Source organism: Hemibagrus wyckioides, linkage group LG17, assembly GCF_019097595.1.
Source record: "Hemibagrus wyckioides isolate EC202008001 linkage group LG17, SWU_Hwy_1.0, whole genome shotgun sequence".
Classification (NCBI taxonomy): domain Eukaryota; kingdom Metazoa; phylum Chordata; class Actinopteri; order Siluriformes; family Bagridae; genus Hemibagrus; species Hemibagrus wyckioides.
In genome coordinates this window covers 14,935,531-14,957,691 of record NC_080726.1, presented here as the reverse complement: position 1 = coordinate 14,957,691, position 22,161 = coordinate 14,935,531, and the positions used below count along the sequence as shown (strand labels likewise).

Genomic DNA, 22,161 nt, shown 5'->3' with positions numbered 1-22,161 from the left:
TTAGGCTTAATCTTAACCTCAGATCATATTTGCCTTTATTCACCCTAATCTGTGTTTTCTGAGTATCCTTTACACACAACAAACTTTAGACCTTCAAGTTCCTTCATTTTCAGGTTTAATACTTATTTTAAGAGAAGTTTCCAAAATGATCTTGTGTCACTGATCTATTAATGTGCATGAATATAAGCGAGGCGCTGGTAGCTTAAGTAGTTAAGGCTCTGGGTCATTGAACGAAAGATCGGAGTTCAAGCCCCAGCTCCGCCAAGCTCCTTCCGTTGGGCCCTTGAGCAAGGTCCCCAACCCACCCTGCTCCAGGAGGGCTGAATCATGGCTGACCCTGCTTTCTGACCCCAACCCTAAAGGATGTAAAGAAAGAATTTCACTGTGCCGTAATGTATATGTGACAAATAAAGACAATTTAACATATAACCACCACTTTGTGACTGTCCACCTTGTCATGCCTTGGTTCACCCTGATATTTTAGTTTCATTTTCAAATATTAAGCATAATATAAAAGGGCATTAAAAGGGACAGTGCTGTGTAATTAAGAACCTTAACCATGATATTTCTATTACACTAGTAATGTGTATTTCTGCCTCAGATTCAGTGTAACATGGTAGTTACTGAAAATGAACGAGTGCATTAAAAGAAGACAAGGTTACTACATTTACTACATTTTTCTTACAGCACTTAAGTTTCACAGATTCAGACTTTCCACGAATTAATGGGAATTTTCTTTTTATTTAAGTTGTTAAATTATTTTAAGTCATTTAATATACCACGAGTCCTGCTGTGAGTATTTTCTGTCACGTCAATGCTTTTGTCATGTTCAGGTAGTGATTTTAAAGTTGATGATCCGTAGGCTTGATGATTAAGAGTTTCAGAAATCACTGCAGAATGATTAAAGAAGAAATAATTCAATAAACTATAAGAAACTATAGATGCAATTCCTTTATTCAGATCCTTCTTCTGTTTCAGGACAGTGCTTGGAAAGTGATTGCATTTTACTGCACTGATTAAATGCAATGCAACGTGAAAGTACATGGACGTTTGAAAGCGTTGGAGTGTTAAAAACAATGCCCTAGAAACTGTTTTTCAAAGAAAAGATATAAAAAATTGTAGTTTTGCTTCTCAGTGTGTAAAACTTGTCAATAATGAGAGGGGAAAGGCTGCTTAGTGTCTCCTCCACGCCTGAGGGCGGCAGTAATGGCGGTTAGGGGTCCAGAGCTGGAGGAGGGAGCAGTAGCAGGTCTCCAGTATCATCACAGAGCTACAGCTAGCTGTCACCCGGCTGTTTTGATACAATGATGGAAGATGAAGAATTAGAATTTGTGGAGGATTTGGACGCAATTTTACACCTTACTCCCGAAGTGCAGCTGGCCATCGAACAGGTATATATAGTCATGTTTAACGGTGCGATAGTTACTGCATTCTACTTGGCTAGGCTAAGCTAAAGGTTTACTAACTAGCTATCTTCTATCAGCTTGTCATTTCATTCATCATATTGAATAGTACTTCTGACCAGAGCTTCGTAAATTAACGCAAGAAATACATTACGAACAATTATAAATACGTTAGTGTAATAAGTGTCATAGCTCTAGTGAATCATTCTTGCCAGCTTTTTTAGCTAGCTTAGCTCTAAGACGAGTTCTCATATCTGCATTATCTGGCTTAATTTACACAGAATCTGTTGTCATTTATTTCGCACCTATTAAACATAGTTGTAAAAGAGAAATATTTGGTTGTGTATGTTTTTTCAAGACCCAAGGATAATCAGTGATGCAAGCTGGATTTATCAGCAAGACGTATACTTTAAATAATTGTATATATTTTTTCTCGTTATCTCTTTATTTGAAGGTGTTTCCCAGTCAGGATCCACTGGATCGAGCTGATTTCAATGCAGTTGAATACATTAACACTTTGTTTCCGACGGAGCAGGTGGGTCACGTGATCGTCTTGACAGCGTGTGTATAAAACATTATTTTATATGGTGCTGTGCATTGCCCTTTTCCAAAAAAAAAAAAAAATGAATATAGCAATAATTTAGAAAGCATAGGAACATTTTAAGACCGTTTTAAGGCCTGTATCTGGGTTTTTACTTCAGTCGCTTGTCACACTGACCAGGCATAACGTTATGACCACCTGCCTAATATTGTGTTGGTCCTCCTTTTGCTGCCAAAACAGCCCTGACCCGTCATGCACTGTGTATTCTGACACCTTTCTATCAGAACCAGCATTAACTTCTTCAGCAGTTTGAGCAACGGTAGCTCGTCTGTTGGATCGGATCACACGGGCCAGCCTTCCCTCCCCACGTGCATCCATGAGACTTGGCCTCCCATGAACCTGTCGCCGGTTCACCACTGTTCCTTCCTTGGACCACTTTTAATAGATACTGACCACTGCAGACCGGGAACACCCCACAAGAGCTGCAGTTTTGGAGATGCTCTGATCCAGTCGTCTAGCCATCACAATTTGTCCCTTGTCAAACTCGCTCAAATCCTTACGCTTGCCCATTTTTCCTGCTTCTAACACATCAACTTTGAGGACAAAATGTTCACTTCCTGTCTAATATATCCCACCCACTAACAGGTACCATGATGAGGAGATAATCAGTGTTATTCACTTCTCCTGTCACTGCTCATAATGTTATGCCTGATCTGTGTATACTTTACTTATTTTGCCAGCCAAAGGTTTTCAGACAGCTGTAGTGTCTTATGTTTTATTAAAATATGAAATATATACCGATATGTGAGTTTTCCCCCAAACTCTTCCCATAAAGTACAAGATGTCTTTGTATGCCATGGGTTCAACAAAAAAATGTTCCAGCATGACAGTGCCCCTGTGCACAAAGCGAGCTCCATGAAGACGTGGTTTGCTGAGGTTTTATTGGACGAACTTGAGTGCCCTGCACTGAGCCTCCAGGATAAACTGAAACTCTGACTGCATTTCAGACTTTTCCCCCCAACATTAGTAGCTGACTTTACTAAAGCTCTGTGGCTGAATGAACACAAATCTCCACACCCACACTGGAAAGACGTCCTAGAAGAGTGGAGGAGGATATTATAAAAGCAAAGGGGAACTAAATCTGGAACAGGATGTTTAGCAAGCACATGTGGGTGTGATAGGGTTGTGTCCAGAAACATTTGGCAATAGAGTGTAGAGATAATGTTTGGTATTATTTGTGAGGAACTTCTAAGACAACTTTTTCAGGCTTTTTTTCTATAACGTCTAGATTGTCTCCAGTACATTTTTTAAGTTGTCTTGGATAAGAGCACCTGACAAATAATTAATATAAAAATGCTACAGTATACATTATGCACAGCAGTATACAGTATCTTTCCAAGACCTCACAATGGACATTTTAAAACAAGATCATTATTCAACATATGAAGGATGATAATCGAGCAGGCAGCTATTTAGAGCTGTTTAAGTGTAATATAAAGCAGTGTGAGTCAGTATTATGCAAGCTTTTGGCTGGTGTTTCTGCTGTTTGTTTTGTCACTGACGGTTCAGGGAGCTTTGGCACTGATCTGTCACAAAAACGTCTACATTAATGAACACACTTGTTTGAGATTGAGAAGCAGACAGTAAATATGCACTGTATTAGACTGTATTAGTCTTTACATTATGATGAATATAATAACGTACAGTGTGGGATATCATACGTTGTTGGCTTTCTAGCAATAAAAAGCATGTCTCCATCACATTTGACACCTCAGACTAATTTCATAGTCTGGGTCTTTTAAGTTTACTAACATGAGACTTGATTGAGACTGACAAGCACAGAGTAAGAGCGGGAAAGAGAAATGCTCAGTGCAAAAGGAAATGATTAACATTCCTAAATAAGCGTATAATAGTGATTAAAGAAAAAAGACTTGCATGTGTTCTATTGGACATACTGATACAGAAACACATGTATTGGTTTAGTCGTAATGATCGACCAGGTATTGTTTGTTCCGTGCTGTTTTCATTTTGGGGCACTGATTTGTATCTGTGAATTACTATCTGTTCCCCCATCTTTATTTGACCACTAGGTTGTGCTATTACCCTGTGCCTTGTTGGAAGGACAGCGCTTAATGAGGCTTCAGGGGAAGATTCATGTTAATATACATTAATTAAATTCATTTATTGCTTTATTGACTTTTAGTGAGTTATGTTCTAAATTTTACTTTTTTTTCCCCATGTCCTAAATCTTGCTTTTAACAGTCACTGGCAAATATAGATGAAGTGGTAAACAAGATTCGCCTGAAAATCAGGTGAGTTTTTCATTTGCCATGATAAATGATTACAGTGCTTTACACTGAATTGCACTAGTGATTCGTCCCCCTGGTGTCTTTATTTATTTGTGCTTTTTCTTTCTCACAGACGCCTGGATGACAACATCAGGACAGTGGTGAGGGGACAAACTAACGTGGGACAGGATGGCAGGCAGGTGGGTGTCTCATGTCCCTACATCATCAGCCCATGGCTCAGTCCCCTGTGAGAAAGATTTGCACATAATTCCTGTGCAGTGAATAATAAACGATGGACTTGTTGATGTGTACTTTCTGCTCTCTATTAAGAGAGAGTTTATGGAAAGGGGCCTTGACAGAGAATGTTTTTGTGAGATGATGGATTGTTGTTGGGAGAGAAATAAGATGAATTGGAGTAGCAGAGAACTGTTAGTGAAGCTTGCTTGAGGGATGCAGCACAAATACAGAAAGTCTGTAGTGTTGCATGTGAAACCAGATCTTGGTAAGCTGCTGCTGCTGTCAAAGGTCTTCTGTCTGCTCACACACAAATGTCTCACAGCCTGGGTTTGACTGCTGTGTTTGATACTCTTATAGCCAGTTTTATTTTTAAAGTAGATATCAGATATTTCATATAACAGTTAGTTATTTTTCCACTGACATTTAATAATTATTTCTGTTTCCTGTGTTCATATTAGCTATGATTTGTCAGAGCTGTCACGTTCCTAGCCACCCCCCCATCTCTCTCTCTCTCTCTCTCTCTCTCTCTGTCTCTCTCTCTCTCTCTGGAAGAGAAAGCACATTTCTTTCAGATTCCCCTGTTTTTCGGCTATGCTGGCATTCCACATTGTGGTTTTGTGTCCTGCTGCTTCTTGGAGCTGGTGGAAAACCCTGATTCAACACAGATCCGTGCTCAATCAGAGCAGCAGGCAGAGGTGAAATGTGACACCTAATTGTGAGGTATGAGCCGGTGCAGGCGAAGACTGAGAGGGGCCTGGTGGTCGTCCCATAACCACCTTACTCCAAGATGTGGAAAGTCAAGGTTTGGAGTCTCTGGGCCGGTATCCCTCTGAGATGTTTCCACCAAGCAAAAGGAAAATCCCTTCTGCAGATGGAAATGCTGGATTACAGATGTAGAGGGCTGGGGGCTGATGGAGGAGAGATGGAAAACACACCAGCTTGTTCTTTGTTTAGTCTGAGAAGTATTTATCATTAGGGTGGAGACACGTGCTTCTGAATCGCAGTCTCAGGGGCCTGCATGATGATAATTCTAGCTGTGTGAAGGTGGTGGGAAAACATGTGTCTTTAAAGTGTTCAGAACGTCTCGGATATGAAAAGATCATTCTCCGTCGTTTTGTCAGGAGAGGTTGAAGAGTGAGTCAGAGCGCTCATGTTGAGTTGGAGGTCACGGCCAGATAAGCAGTGACTCCAGTGACGTTCCACAGTCACTTCACAGATGTTCACCCTGTTTAAATGCCTTGTGGACATCTTGGGGAAAAAATTGTTGTTGTCTGCTTGCTGAGTGGGCTCACTTGGTGGAAGTTATGGGCAGCTGTGCGCCCCAGGAGACAGCTGATTCACTAAACGCCTTGTTTTGAAGAAATAACTTATTTACCCTGTATTCTTGTCCGTGAATGGCTACATTCCTCTCTCTTCCTGATTAATAATTGGATTATTTTCTTCACAAATTTTTGACACTGTTTGCTGAATAACTTTGGAGCTTTGGTCCACCTGATAATGATCAACCGCTCTTGATATTGCTCGCGATATAAGGTCAAGATCATCCATAATATTGAAAAACAGTTTTACAATATGGTGACATTTACATAACAACATTTTATAGAGCACATAAATCACCAAAACGCCAAAGCATTTGGTGCCAATTATCAGTGTCACTGCTCCCTTCACTGTTGTCTAGCCCAGCCAAAACTGTGATGTATATTATTTTCTTTGATGCAGTTTGAAATTCCATATAAAAAGCGTGCTGTATTATGTTCCCAGATGGGGCTGGGGGTAGGGGCTTCATATAAGGATTTTATAGCTGTCACAGAGCGAGTAGGGATCAGGATGTCTCATCTAGTTTCTGGCATGTGGAGCGGCTTATTAGGAATGCTGAGGAACTACTCTAAAAATATGTAAATGCAGAAAGTGCACAGCTTGTGTGTTTTATTAAAAAAAAAAACACTCAGCTCTGTCTTTCTCTGTTTCATTTTTTTTTAATGTTTTTTAGACGTGGCATGATCAGTATAATAATGTCAATATAATACATTTTCAGCTATGTTTGTGTTGTAAAATGCAAACTTAATTTTAGCATCTAAAATGATATGAAATCGATTCATATTAAATGAAAACGTCGAAATTGAAAATGGACAATGCATCCAAAGTGGACAAGATACTTATATGATGAATGAGTATAGCTGAAGGAACACATGGGTGTGAATAGACACAGTAGACTTATAAAAAAAATCTTTTTAATGATTTCAATTTTATGAAATAAATGCGAGTGACCAATAATAATAATATATGATAATTTTATGTAGTCAGTTAAACCTACAGTTGGAACATGGTATTGCTTGTGGATTATTACACACCTGAAGCTTTTGATATTTGGTGTTTTCTTGTCTGATTCCTGAGTTATATAACTGACAATAAGGACTGTGGAAATGCCTGTCTTTTGTGTACTAACGGCTCCAAGTTCCTGAGCACTTCCTGTTGGCTGAAAATGTTGCCGCGATTCAAACAGTTGAAGCCATTCATCAGTAATTGAAATAATCAAATGGATCAATGTTGATTTTGTTTTTGACAGCACGAATAAGCAAATTAGCTGAACGACGAATGGTATAGGGTTGCATTCTCATTAGTCACTGTGTACATCTCGTTAGACAATCACACAGATGTGTCAAAAACGCTGTTCTTCTTGCCCATGCTAAAATTGCTATTCTACTGCTGTAGGTAGTCCTTCAGTGTGGAACTATAGACATTGTGTTTTGCAGAAACCACAGCTAGAGTGTGTTAACATTTCGTATGTGCCCATTTTCATGCAAATTCTCTGCATGAAAATGAGTTAGCTGGAACCTACAGATTCCTTGTTTATGCTTTGCACCACCCTGATTTACCTCAGATTTAACTAGAATAGTAAAAAAAAATTAATGTGTTCATTGTTTGCCCCTTTAGAGCTGTATGTGGGAAAATTATTGTGAATTTAGATGATAAACAGCTGCTTTCTTAATAGCTTGCTCGGCTTTATCTTCAGACAAGGGCTTGTATTTCTGATCTTCTATGTTTATGAATCCAGATTCCCTTATAAAAAACATTTAAAGAGAAGTAATCTTTTTAGTAATCTCAACAATACAGATAAGTCTCTTGAACCCCATTAACACCTGATTTTATCAGCCAACAGTATATTGGCCATGGATAAGGAAGGAAGGTACACACCCAGCATTCAGACTCTTACTCTGGAAATAAATCATTTGAAATGGTTGACCACTCCTCATATCTCTATCTGTATATCTGCAGTGCTGGACTCAACCGAGGTTGGAAAATGGCTTCTCAGTTACTCTCCTACATAGGGTTTATCAGGCTTTATCAGGCATGACAACAGAGCCATAGTGAGAGACAGCTGAGTTCGAAATTTTCACTGGGAAGTGTCGGGAAAGCCTTTAGATTGTTTTGAGCTATGTTGCTCTTTTGAAAATATTCGGTCAACTGCATGTGCGACAGAGTAAGGCTGTGTCTGCCTGTATTTTGGGGAGGATTTTAAAAGTGGTAAATTCCACGAGGCAGCTGGTGCCAGCTGTTAGCATTCCATCTGCCTGTGAGAGAGTGAGTGAGAGCCAACCATCCTACTCCTGGTCAGCTTAGCCCTGAGCCTGGCAAAAATACTAGCAGTGACTACCATTATTAAAACCCAGCTGGGGTGTGTTGCAGGACCTTGCATAGCGTTGTGAAGTTTGGCACTGTTTATAACTGTTGGTGTGGAGGTCAGCCCACTTCAGGGCTAGGATGGGCGCCTGGTTAATGCCAGCTGGTTAGGTGGGCGAACATGTGGCAGGCCAATGCTGGTCAGTGCATCTGCTGTACACTTATCCTGTTGGAATGTGAGGACAAACTGTGAGTGAGGATTTTTCAACAAGTCTTCCCATTTGGTTCTCATTTCTCTTGCTTGTATGAGTGAAAGACGGTCACTAAAAATAAAATGAAGGGAGGAGGAGGAAACAGAGGAAATTAACAACAATCATCATCTTATCGTCTCTTCTTCAGGCCTTTGACTGAGGAAGACTCTGAAATCGGATTCACTCAGGATTTTAAATTGCTTTGATGTGGTTTGAAGATTGAGTTTGCTGTTTACCAAACAAAACATTTAATCATCATTGGAAATATGTAAAATTAAAGATTTAATGTGCATTAGCTTTTACCCTTTAAAGCTTCACAGCTATAGTAATGATGCAGCAAATATCATTGGCAGCACCATAACAGCAGTGAAACCATTATGGCACGTCCAAGAGTGATCACAGATGCAGTGTCTCTGAACTTCTGCCTCTATTCCAGGCCCTGGAGGAGGCTCAGATAGCCATCCAGCAACTGTTTGGCAAAATTAAAGACATCAAGGACAAAGCGGAGAAATCTGAGCAAATGGTGAGTAAAAATAAGTCTTACACACAGGAATCTGGTCTGCTCAAAATATATATAATGTCTCCCAACACTCCTTCTGCTGCTGGCTAACGAGGCAGGAAATTGTGACATCCTGTGTCCTCCTTATGCTGCAGCCTTTTTTAATCCTTGAGTTATGCGTTAGCCATCTGCATGTTAGCAGTTCTGAACAGGTCAAAGGAAGGGCAGGGTATGGCTATCTGGACTAGTGGGACAGGAGAACAATGGGAACAAACTGCCTAGGCCTGGATATGCTGGAACCATCAGCTCTAAGATGTTTGTTCTTTTGCCCAGGTAAAAGAGATCACCCGGGACATCAAGCAGCTGGACCATGCAAAGCGTAACCTAACCACGTCCATTACTACCCTTAATCACCTGCACATGCTAGCAGGAGGGGTGGACTCTCTGGAGTAAGTGGCAACACTGTTTGCTATCTGCAGCCTAGAGATAGAGGCACTTGAACCATGTGCTGTTTGGTCAGTTACATATAAGTTTCAAATGACTTTTTAATTGCTTATCTTTCAGGGCCATGACACGCAAGAGGCAGTATGGGGAGGTGGCCAACTTGCTCCAGGGAGTAGTCAACGTGCTGGAGCACTTCCAAAAGTATATGGGCATCCCTCAGATCCGCCAACTGTCTGAAAGGTGAGCGTGGCCTCACAATCTGTTCTCCAGCCCTTCTCAACCCATTTTAACCCCTGTTGAAGGTAGACCTTATGCTGCAAACACGTTGCAATCTGACCTGAATTTAAAAAAATAAATAAACATCTAAACTGTTCAATACATTTTGGCATGTGAGCCATGACCTAACTGTATACTCAGACAATCGGCATGTTATCTGAATGAGCTAAAGGGCAGGCAGTGTTTATACGACTAATTTTCTGGTGTAATTCGCTAAATTGAATGATGTTGAGGGTTTGAGGTTCCTGTTTATGTTTACCACAGATGCAACACAGGAAGGAAATCTGTTCCACTTGCTCTTTATTATTCCAGTGCTTTTTTTCAGGCTAATTCTTCCAACAGTGGAGCCTTGTCTCTGGCTGTGTGGTGTGGTCTCCATCCCTGCAGACTTAGATCTTAGAGGCTAGACTCTTAGTGAAGACTATGAGATCTTAGTTCAGTCTCATTCCACGTGTCACTAATGTTCAGTGCCTCCCACTGTGTATTTATGCTGGGTCGAGTGATAAGGCTGTTGTTTCATAAGTAAGGGGCAAGGAAGGGTGTTTTCATGTGGAAAGCTATTCCACAGAATGTTCCAGTGCCTTTATGTTTATCTGGAAAAGCTTGTAGCTTTGGTTGCCCTTCCCTGCTCCTATAGTTATCCTTCCCCACCCCAGCAGTCGCTATAGATAAGTACAATACAAGCTTAGAAGCTGAAAATATAATTTTTAAAATGAGGAGCTCTACTGTATTTATAATAAACCATTCCAGCTTATTAAAACAGCTGGTCTATCTGGCTTTGTTCTGACTTTAACAACAGTGTAAACATATTAGCCCCCTTTGGTGCTTGGGTGGTGCTTTTGTTAGAGGTTTTCCGTGTTTTGAATGCTGAGCATGACTTGCGGGGAAAGAGCAATGCATAGAAGCCGTTGATGATGTCTAGCGTCTGCTTTTCCTACTGCGATGCAGGATTATTTATTATTATTTATAGAAATGGGAGAAATGAAATGCTTTCATTCTGAGGCGTTACACCACCCTAAATAGAAATGGACGAATGTGTGGTAAACACGTTTGATCAGGGACAGCAGCTGTGAGTCCTGCAACACTTCAAACACTGCTGGGTCTCGAGAGTACTTGAGAAAGTCTCGTCTGTGGGCTCGTCTGTGGGCTCCGTTTTTGTTTATTCTGGAAGGCACTTAGAAGACTACATCCAGCACCAAATGAAATTGAAATTCAAAATGCTGTGATACTCCATTTTTAACATCAGTTTAAAATAACCATGAACTTGCACACTGCTGGGAATGCCGTAACTTGACAAACACTAAACAGGCTTACACACAGATTTGCAAACTGTATCATTAAAAGGGTTTTGCTCCATCTGATTTCATGATTGTTCTGCTATTTGGATATTTAAAGGTAAGCACCGAAAAGCTAAAGGAAAGAAACCTAATTGTCTAACTTTGTGAATTTTTGTGTGCCAACTAAATAAACATGCAATAAGAGGACTGGGTGATTTATGGAGCAGTTATTATTATAGCATAATTATTTATTGCAATATTCATATCAAGTTTGGATTGCCCAATCAGAGCTTAAGCATCGTTGTTGGGTGATTAGCCTGTAAAGCTAGAGCAATATCAGATATATTTTCCAAAAAAAGATCTGTTGGTAAGCGCACATCAGCTAGAAAGGGCTGATCATGTGTGATGAACGACACAGAAAGCTTTAGTAAAGTTTAGTGTTCTGTTGAGCAACATGAATGCCAAATCTCAAGCTTCCATTAAAGCAGTCTGCCAGAAGCAGAGATAAGCAGATCCTGCTCAAAATTTGTGCAATGGATTATTTTTCCATAGCTGTAGGACTTACTAATCAGCAAGAGGCTGCTTTTTCTTGTAATGGACACTGAATATTATGTACCTTTAAAAACCCATTTTTTGTGCAATACTATGATAATATTGTGCATGTATGTAATACCTATGTAATGTCCTGCTTCACTTCCCATGATACTTCATGCTGATCACTAATTCAGAGGTTTAGGAGTAAGATTGGATGGAGAGTGGCCTTTCCATTACAAGGTCACGTGATAAGGAAAGTCCCTCTACCTCCACTAAAAGCTGATCCTGCACAAGAGATTTCCAGTCTGTGCCTGTGGGGGTTCTATCTTTGAAACTTGTGTCTGTCTTTCTTCCTCTGCAGAGTGAAAGCAGCACAAAGTGAACTAGGCACACAGATCTTAGCTGACTTTGATGAGGCTTTTCCTGCTCAGGGCTCAAAGGTACTGCAAAAGAAACCCAGTAGTAATACTATATTTATTATATATAAAATTATATGTAATGTTACATTTTGAAAATGCTTGGTTGCCATATATTTAAATATATCCGTATATTTTTCTTTTTCTTGCTGCTGGTAATTAATTAATTACTCATATGCACTCTATAATAACTATGTGTGGGTGTGTGTAATAGAGACCTGGAGGCCCCAGCATTGTGCTTAGAGATGCCTGCTTGGTGGCCAATGTCCTGGATCCTCGCATTAAGCAGGAAATAATCAAGAAGTTCATTAGGCAGCATCTCTCTGAGTACCTGGTGCTCTTTCAAGAAAACCAGGATGTGAGTGTGGTTTACAGTATGTTCTCGCAATCAGACTCCCAGTATAAATGTGTGGATCTGGATCCTGACATCGGTATCTAAAATGCAGGTGGCATGGTTGGATAAGATTGACCGGCGCTATGCATGGATAAAGCGTCAGCTAGTGGACTATGAGGAGAAGTACGGGCGCATGTTTCCTGAAGAGTGGTGCATGACCGAGCGTATCGCTGTGGAGTTTTGCCATATCACCAGGTACCAGTCTTTAAAATGAAGTCATTTCAGTTCTTCACCTTCTCATATATTTACATTTGGAAATTGAGCTTTAAAATAAATAGGAATAAGAAATAAATGAGATTCTAGACAAATCCTATAATAAAAAAATATGCAAAGGAAATGATTAGGTAAATAATTAAGTAGGCAAAGCAAAATATTTTTTTAGTGCTGTCTGTTACTCACAGGCATGGTTTTACCAGAGATTCAGTGGAAAGAATGTTTGATTTTGTTCCACTATAATTTTCACAGAAAGCATTGCTCCTCTCTTCATCAGCATAAGCTTCATTCATTTCTATTTAGTCAGGCTTCATTTATAAAACCTAGAGCAGGTGGAGCTCATTTTTTGGCCTGACCGATTTTTCACCTTAAAATGCAGTCGTGGTTGCTACGGTCAGTTTAACCATGTGCATGTTTTACCCTATAAACTGCCTGACCTGAAGCTCCACTCCATATGTGAGGTCTTTGCTGATCACTGTGTGTGTTTTGTGTGCCAGGACTGAACTGGCCAAGCTGATGCGAGCTCGTGCCAGGGAGATTGAGGTCAAACTCTTGCTCTTTGCTATACAGAGGACCACCAATTTCGAGGGGCTGCTGGCTAAGCGCTTCTCAGGCAGCACCTTGAGTGACAGCCCTGGGGTAAGGCCAGCAGGATGTTCCTGGCTCTGCTATCCATTCACGGTGGAGTTCTGGAGCGTTAAACCAGAGTGAATGAGGCAGAGAGATTTTCACTTGTAAGTTTAATGTTCCTTTGTTTGCAGAAGAGACCTGAAACGCCCTTGGAGCCCACTAACCCTTTTCTGGAGGATGAGTCAGGAGAGGACAATGTTTCTGAGAAGGATGAAGATCTGGTTAGGGTGAGGTTATTCATCATCCTCATAATCACTCATCCTGTCCTTACAGACTGCATTCAGCAAAAGAGTTTGTCTTTGTCTAAGCTTGAATTAAGATGTTTAAGGATGAGTTACAATAGTTAAACAAAGCTAGTTAAAACATTTGTGTGAAGGTCAGCTGAGGCTGAGGAATGTATAGAAAAACACTTCCAGCATCAACAAACCTCATGTGATGTTCAGTTTTACTCCACCAAAAGTCTGAGAGTGCATGTTACTGTTTTCATTAACTTTCTGTTATGTAATCAACATCTTCAAAAAAAAAAAAAAAAAAATACAGTTTGATTTTATAACTCAGTGGTGAAATTGTAAGCAATTCATCTGTCATGCAGGTTCATGTGAATTTAGATAATGTGCATGTTTAGCATTATTTGTAATTTGACACGTCATGTTTGGCATTTCTACATCTTGCAAATGTACAAGGTTGCAAATGTACACAGTGCAACTTCCTTCCGTGTTCTCTATCTTATCAGATATTCTGTCACGCTCCTTCTTAAGAACCTCATGTTTGCTAAATACTTTCCTGTTTTTAGCCGAAGAAGCCTAAGACCCCAGAGAACCCGTTCCATGGCATTGTTTCCAAATGCTTCGAGCCTCATCTCTATGTCTACATAGAATCCCAGGACAAGTGAGTGCAATGTGCAAGCCATTACACAGGGACAAAGTGACCCAAACACTCACTACACAGGGCTTATGTATCACATTGTAAATTGGACTTTTATTTACTTCCAAACTGGTGTAAGCAGTTTGCTTTCATGTCCTGTGTGTGTGTGTGTGTATGCTGTGTATTTATATGTAATCCTGTCACCATGCTGCATACATTATAAGCGTCCCCATCAGTAATCCCTCATCAGTCATTCCTTCATCTGTGTTTCTTTTGCTCTGTTTTCATCTTTCCATCGAAGCAGAAATGTTTCCCATGTTAACCACAGCAACTGAAAAGTGTAATAGCAGGAGATCTGTTTCTGTCTCTGTTTGCATTTTGCTTCTATTTTCTCCTTCTCTCCCATCTTCTCTCCATTGCCCACTTTCTTACTCACTAGAACTTCCAAAGCTGGAGCTCTAAAGAGGGGTTTGTCTGTTCTTGTTATGGTACATTGGCTAAAGTAGACTGACCTTTTCTTGACAATGGACTCCTTTATTCCAGTGCAGGCTGACCTGTTTGGCATGAAAAATGCCCACATTCTTTACTTGGGTATTTGCTATCTGGTTACTGAGTGCTGAAGGGGATGACCCACAGTGATGGCACAGACAATGTGCTCCTTATTCCACATAGTTCTCACACCTCAGCACATATCACTGTTGGTGTTTCAACTCTCTATTGTTTGTCATTGTAACAGGAACCTCGGGGAGCTGATTGACCGCTTTGTGGCTGATTTCCGAGCGCAAGGTCCCCCTAAGTCAGGCACAGAAGAAGGGGGAGCTGTGTTACCCAGCTGTGCAGATCTCTTTGTATACTATAAAAAGTGCATGGTGCAGTGCTCTCAGCTGAGCACAGGAGAGCCCATGATTGCCCTTACTACCATCTTCCAGAAGTACCTGCGCGAGTATGCCTGGAAGATCCTGTCTGGGAACTTGCCCAAGTAAGTGATGGCCTACAGCAGTGCGCCCAGCCCCTCATATGGTTTAACTTTGACTTGCTTTTTTCTCTTCTATTTCTGCCATGACTGGCTTTTGATCCTTGTACTATGTGGAGCTATTTATGCTCTGGTTATGGCTAATGCTCAGTGAACAAAACCATTCAGAAGAGTACTCTTTGTGCTGCCCTGCCAAGGCGAATAAGTACCAATCTCCATCTTGGTTGGTTCACTCTGTAATATAATTGGGGATTCAAAGTGGAAGGGGATAAACTGAAGAAAAATCTTTTGTGGGTTTGATGAACAGGGAGAGTGATTGGAGCTGCTAAATTCGTGTGTGTGTGTGTGTGTGTGTGTGTGTGTGTTACAGGACAAGCAGTAACAGTGGCGGTCTGACCATAAGCAGTCTATTAAAGGAAAAAGAGGGTTCAGAGGTGGCCAAATTTACCACAGAAGAGCTCTGTCTTATTTGTAGTATCCTCAGCACAGCTGAATACTGCCTTGCTACCACTCAACAGGTCATTACACACACACGTGATACACCAGCTTTCCTGTCTGTATAAGTCAGTCATAAATCATACCTAGACATTAAATAGTCTAGGCTCATGAAAAGATAAAATAAAACAGCAGCACTTTCATTCGTATGTTAATTTACACCAACAAAAAATAACAGTTCTTTTAGGTAACAGGTTGTTACATCCACCCTATAAATTTGTTTTCCAGTATTTTACTTTGGCAAACGTATCAGTAACTATTATTAGTGGTATAGGAGGGAGTGACTTGGACAGGTACAAAATTGCCAAGTTTGCGAGTGCTCTCTGCATATCATTGGCAAGAAGAACCCAAAATCAGTTTGAATTATGTGTATGTATTGACATTCTGATGCTTGAAAATGCACTGCTGGATTCCAGTGAAACAGATTATTCCACCAAGTGGTGGAACAGAACTGAATATTCAGGAAAAAATTCAGGAACTGTTCATACATTATTCACTCAGCACAGTCTATGGTACTGTTTTATTTTAGTGAACTGTCTTCTTTGTTGGTCATGGATGCCTGGCATTCACAGCTATAGTTGAATTTCCAACTTAGCAAAAACTCTACTGATGGTTGGATTTTTTAAAATGGTCTTCATGTGCTGTTTTGCCCACAGCTGGAGGAGAAGCTAAAGGAAAAAGTTGACAAGCCACTCATGGAGAGGATTAATCTAACAGGAGAGATGGACACCTTTAGCACGTAACTGTCAACTAGCTAAATATTCACAGCATATGAGTCTCAAATAAATTTCTTGCTTGTCAGTATTTGCATGTCTAGCTATAACTGCTGCTATTTGTGTGGCAGTGTGATCTCCAACAGCATCCAGCTTTTGGTTCAGGATCTGGATGCCGCATGTGACCCAGCCCTCACAGCCATGAGCAAGGTCAGTAAAGTAATTGTTCTTTTTCCCCAAACTGTGTTTTTTTTCCCCGCAGTAATGACGGATGTATTTCTCTCAGATTGATATTGACAGAAATAGTTCCTCTAGTGGAACACTGAAGGCATGTGTGTGTGTGTGTGTGTGTACGTGTGCGCGCCTCTGTCCATGTGTTCACCTCTGTGTGTGCCTCTGATTTTGCAGATGCCATGGCAGAGCGTGGAGCATGTTGGTGACCAAAGCCCTTACGTCACTTCTGTCATCATGCACATTAAACAAAATGTACCCATCATCAGAGACAACCTGGCTGCCACACGCAAATACTTCACCCAATTCTGCATCAAGTTCATCAAGTCTGTATCTGAACCCTATCAAATGCCTTATTTACATAAACAGTTCTTTATACTCTGAACAATATATTCAGAATATGAATATTTTTCATATATATTCATAATGTCTTTTCAGCTCCTTTATTCCAAAGTTCATTAACCACCTGTTCCGCTGTAAACCCATCAGCATGGTTGGAGCTGAGCAGGTAAACAAAAAGTGATGGCTGCTAATTGCTTACATGCTATCTCCATGAAATGTGATGCAGTACATCATTTCTTCCTGTTTCTGTACAGAGTTTTTGCCTGATTTGTAATATAATTCATTTTATTTGAGCTCCCTTGGGTTGTTTTGTCATTTTTATATATGTAGCTTTTATTGGACACACACTCTCTGAAGACGGTTTTGTTAGACCTCCCATCCATTGGCTCTCAAGTCCTTCGCAAAGCTCCAGCAAGTTACACTAAAATAGTGGTCAAAGGGATGACTCGGGCAGAGATGATTCTAAAGGTAATCGCCTCAATTCATCCATAAATACACTAACAGTGAAAAGTTTGAGTATACCTGCTCAGAGAAAAGGTTTTCCTCATTTTCTACTATTCTGTAATAATAATAAAGGCAATAACACTTATCAGTGAACTTGCATGAAGTAACCAAGAAAATCACAATATTTGCTGTTTAAATTCTTAACAGTAATCCTAATGAAGTCATTCATTTAAATATGGACAACAACAAAGTGTGTATGTGTGTACATAGTGTATGGACATACATAGTGTGTCCAGCCATTTGACTGATAATATACATGACTATGAAACGTATCATCATTTGGAAATGCAGTTTATTTTCCAAGAATTCCCATTTAACAGCCTTACTCTTCGGACTACAGGTCTGACTGCCTGCAGAAAAGTATTTCATTATGAGCAGCTCATAAAGGCCTTTATGGCTATGCACTGAAGAGGAGCTTCTCTCACTGCTATGTCCCTGCGTTTTAATGAGTTCTGTGCCTAAGGCAGGAAGTACCAGGGCTCAGCAGGCCACTACACAGATTGGAGCAGCTGCTCAGACAACTCTCTCTCTCTCTCAGAGTGCATGCATGGGGCCAGGTTTGATTATTCCTCTAGCATAAACAGAAGACATGGTTAGATAGCTTGGTTTGCTGAGAAAGTTTCTCTCTGTTACTTTCTGAAAAAGTATCACACTATGATCGAAATAGCACTCAATGCAGGAAAAAAAAGGCCATCGAAAAACCACACACACACACATACTTGCAGTCACTTTTCTTTCATTCAGATTTCCTTGTGTCCAGACTTCACATCAAAACAGGTGGATGGAAACCACAGTAATAGGACACATTGACCCCTGTTCCCATGCCACCCACCAGGATCCCATGGGACTTCCTGCTCTTTTACTCATCTGCCTGGAATTCAGCCTTGATCTTCCTAATGGCAGACTGGGATTAGGTTTAATCATGCACTCTCATTCCAGCACAGGCAATTTCCTAACTGATAAAAGTTTAGTGAGCGGTGACATCTTGATATTAGGATAAGTTTGTTTGAAAATAGTCAGCTTGTACTGTTCATTACAGGAATGTTTATTATTCTAGGTTCAGTTTGCAACTGCTGTCACACTGGTGTTGCCAGGTCTGGAGTTTTCACAGCTGTCTTGGCATGAGAGATTTACTCTTTACTTCTATCTAATTATATACATGTAATAAAAATATTTTGATACACACATTTTAAATGAAATCATTTACTTATACTCGAAACCTGTGTCTGGTGTGTGTTAGTGAATTGGTATACTGCTCGTAGATCTAATTTATATTATTATCTAATTTATATTTATATTATATACAGTATATAATATATACAGTATATAATTTATATCTGTTTAATTACAAAATATCACAAAATAATTTACTAATATTTTATGAGGCCGGATTTGAGACAGCTTTTTTTTGGTGTGCTTTATTACCCATTGTGCTGCTTTTCTGTTTGTACTGTGTTAGATAATATGGATTATTGAGCTGGTTCAGCTCAAAGGATGTGTGCTGTTGAACTTGTTTGAAGTCCTGGTCATGAATAAGTTTATATGCATTCCTTTTGCTACTGATGAGCTGAATAAATGCATACAGAGAACCTTTAGATCTGGTTAGCATTAATGATTAACTTTGCACTGCCCCAGGTACCTCCTGGGTAATTGCTCCCATCTTTTGTACCACTTTGCCATTCGCAGGGCTTTAAAGTCTGCTTCACAGGTGAAAAGAAGAAATCATACACTATACTGTTGCTTTGTGTTTTACCCGAAAGGCCAAAGAATTAGCGAGGGTTGATGTGTATATTGTGCTCAGTGGACTGCTGTCAGTTTTCGTTTCACAATGTTAGTCTTTCCAGAGCATAAATGAGTTACTTCTGTGAAACATTGTTACTTCCGTGACACATTCACTGGTTTAGGGTTGAAATGTGAGCCTACTGTGGTTGGAAGCTAGTGTTTGGCTGTCCTTATGATGCTCATTACAGAGCTAACACTGAGAATAATCTGTTAAAGATGTTCTCAGATCTCTATGCTGGGAAAGAGTTTGCTCCTGACCCAGTAGAGACAAGAAGCTAGCAAAGGTGTTGCAGGCCAAGCAAGCAGCCAGTGAGACGTGTCTGTTTTCCACAGTCTCTCTCCCTCCTGTTGTGGCTCTTTTTGGAAACTAAACGGAAAGGCAGAGCTTAGGCCTCTCCCTGTGTCTGTCTGTCTCTCTTATTCTCTCACACGCGCCATTGCTTTCTTTCTCTCTCCTTTACAACATGCTAAATACAACAAGCCCCTTCAAGGCTTTTCATTGGCCTAACTCCAGACAGTCACTAAGTAAATCACTTTGTTGAAGGGAGGGATTGTCATTAAAATTCCACAAAATCCACAGAGTTAAATTTTGCCTTTCCAACTTTGACTTGTGCATTTTTGTGAGCCCTGTCCCTCGAGGCATACATGAGTAGTAATGGAGGTTGGCAGGGGAAGAAATGTTGGGGGTGCTGTTCCATATCTTTTTTCAGTGTCTGTACACCATGTGTTCTCCAGCTCTGTTAGAAATATGAATAGTTGCAAGTTATTCTCACAATGAAAAAAAAAAAAAAGATCTCCATGTCATGGGCCCGTGCCTTATTTAACCTTTTTAACTGCTTATTTGCCCAGACTTTCTCATTATAGAAAAAACAATTACCGACTAGGCTAATTCAGCTCCGTTCAAGTGTAGAGTAATTGCTCTGTTAAAAAAGGTCCTAAATATAACTCCTGAGTGTTGCTTTGTTTGCAATTTGGTGACTGTCTAATGCTCTCCTGCTCTCCATACTTGGCTCATGTGGGAACATTTAAGCACTGAGACAGGACCAAGGACTTTTCAGTTTTAAAGAGTTTTCTCTTCTTCAGGTGGTCATGGCCCCTCATGAGCCATCAGTCGTCTTTGTGGATAATTATATCAAGCTTCTCGCTGATGGCAACCCAGAGACTTTCCAGAAAATTCTAGACATGAAGGTAAACCCCTGCACAAGCCACAGCTGTGCAATTTATTATATTTTGAAGTTACTTAATGGTTACATGAATTCTAAAGTAGCTGTCAGTATGTATTATGTGCTCAGTAATTTAGAGAGTATTTCTCCGTAGAACTGTCTAATCCTCAAAATAAACTTAAGAGCACTTTCTCATTTGAAAACAAATTTAATGATAAATGAATTAGGCTCACGGGCTAAAATATAATGGCCCAAAGAGAATGGCTGCTTCGTTCAGTCATTTTAAGCTTTTGTTGAGGTAGGTTCGTCTTAGTGTTTGTAGCCCTCTCACATTTTTGTGTGTATGTATCTGTGTGTATCCTCAGGGACTGAAGCGCAGTGAGCAGAACAGTATGCTGGAGCTCTTCAGACAGAGGTTGCCCACTCCCCCCTCAGGGCCAGATACAGGGCCCTCAATGTCCTTCAGTGCGCCAACCCCTGAGCAGGAGTCTTCACGCATCCGCAAACTGGAGAAGCTTATCAAAAAACGAATTCAGTGATCTTCATCAATGCATTACACAGGACTCGTTAAAGCTATATGTGATTATGGCTTTCTTGCAGTGTCTTAACTTATAAAATATTCAAAGATCAAAGTGGCATTATTCACACATGTTAAAGTTGGTAAAAGAGAACATTCCCATTAACATGAATCAGCCGCCTTGTACTGAAACGCTTAAAATAATGAAGCTTTCATTCCATTAATTAACGTAAACCCCATGAATCAATAGTTGTTTGTAAAATTTCCTGTAACACATTGCTGTGTTGCTGGCATGTATGAGTCATTTACCCTAGTGTCCCTGAGTTTTTCCTCCTTTTTTTCTTTTATAACACTAATGCACAGGCTTTCCATAGTGGCTGAATGCATGTCATTTACTTTGCAGATTTTTCTGAAATATGTTTGCACTTAAAGCAAAGTGGATGGCAGAGCAGTCCAGAAAAATACCCTGCTGCTACTTTGGCACAAATTCTTCCGGCTTGGGAGTTTGAACATCAGAATGATTTAAAGGTAGTGTTTTCTCTAAATGTCCCCTTCACCCTCTCCATTACAGTAAATGGCACTTTGCAAATGGTGTGTGTTAGAGGACCCGGGGTGTAAATGATATGAGTCTGTAATTCAGTTTCCAGGTTTAGGAGTAGAGCCCTAGGTGCTCTATGCCACAGAGAAACGAGGGATTTCCTGTCTCTCAGTGGGACACAAACGAGTTGCCTTTCTTCCCCTTGGAATGGACAAAACTGTAAAGGTTTAAAGATGTTTTGAGATATTTATCAGCACATGAGCAGATCCTATGTACAGTGTCTTTCTAAAACTCTACAGTGTTTGAAAGGGCCTTATTAGGGACTCTGGATAACCGTCATAATCTCGTCTCATTAGATTTGATGATTAAGGGTGAACGTGTGAACTGTTCATATGATTTTCTCTGTCTGTATGTGTTTGCCTGTTAATGGATTTGAGTTTAAAGATTTTTCAGGATGTATAAGGTGGTGCTTTGGCCATCTGTGTAGTACTTTTTACTCTGACTACTGCTTCTAATCATACAATTGACATTAAAAGACCTGGCAAAGATTTGTTTTCTTGAAATAAACTATAATTTATGTCATGTATAGTAACACAGTAAATGGTGTAAAAACATCATACCGTAATAACAGTACTATATACCACATATAAACTGTGGCCAAAGGTAAGTGGACACCTGACCATCATGTCCATATGTGGTTCTCCAAATTATTGCCAAAGACAAATGTTGGAACTGTGGAATTGTGAATTCTGTAAAATTTAAATTTTCCTTCACTGGAACTAAGGGTTTGAAACATTTTCCAGCATAGAATTAGCATAGACATGGTTTGCCAAGGTTGAGGTGGATCAACTTGAGTGTCCTACACAAAGCCTTGACCTGAACAACTTTGGGATGAATTGCGATGCTGACTGAACCCCAGGCTTTCTCACCTGACATCATTTACTAACCCCATTAATGCTCATATGGGTGAATGAATTTTACAACACACACTGCCTCCAGTGCTTCTGTACCATAT

General features: G+C 40.2%; 1 protein-coding gene across 1 annotated transcript; it reads left to right on the top strand.

Moving 5' to 3' along the window:
• The first annotated feature begins 1,214 nt into the window (after positions 1 to 1,214).
• Positions 1,215 to 21,694, top strand: vps53 (VPS53 subunit of GARP complex). Its single transcript, XM_058413453.1, has 22 exons — positions 1,215 to 1,391; positions 1,858 to 1,938; positions 4,207 to 4,256; positions 4,366 to 4,432; positions 8,778 to 8,864; positions 9,174 to 9,289; positions 9,405 to 9,524; positions 11,733 to 11,811; positions 12,002 to 12,145; positions 12,234 to 12,376; positions 12,892 to 13,033; positions 13,156 to 13,251; positions 13,818 to 13,912; positions 14,625 to 14,867; positions 15,232 to 15,379; positions 16,013 to 16,095; positions 16,201 to 16,279; positions 16,478 to 16,626; positions 16,739 to 16,808; positions 16,973 to 17,110; positions 20,012 to 20,116; positions 20,457 to 21,694. Exons 1-22 carry the CDS (start codon positions 1,305 to 1,307, stop codon positions 20,628 to 20,630), a joined length of 2,496 nt encoding a protein of 831 aa, XP_058269436.1. The 5' UTR covers positions 1,215 to 1,304; the 3' UTR covers positions 20,631 to 21,694.
• Positions 21,695 to 22,161: the final 467 nt, after the last annotated feature.

What these genes read in the sequence shown, in the direction of transcription:
- vps53 (XM_058413453.1), top strand. Translation starts at nt 1,305, where the DNA reads ATGATGGAAGATGAAGAATTAGAATTTGTGGAGGATTTGGACGCAATT. An exon ending in TCTTTCAAGAAAACCAGGAT is followed by an intron (nt 12,146 to 12,233) that starts GTGAGTGTGGTT and finishes TCTAAAATGCAG; the next exon opens with GTGGCATGGTTGGATAAGAT. An exon ending in AGGATGAAGATCTGGTTAGG is followed by an intron (nt 13,252 to 13,817) that starts GTGAGGTTATTC and finishes TCCTGTTTTTAG; the next exon opens with CCGAAGAAGCCTAAGACCCC.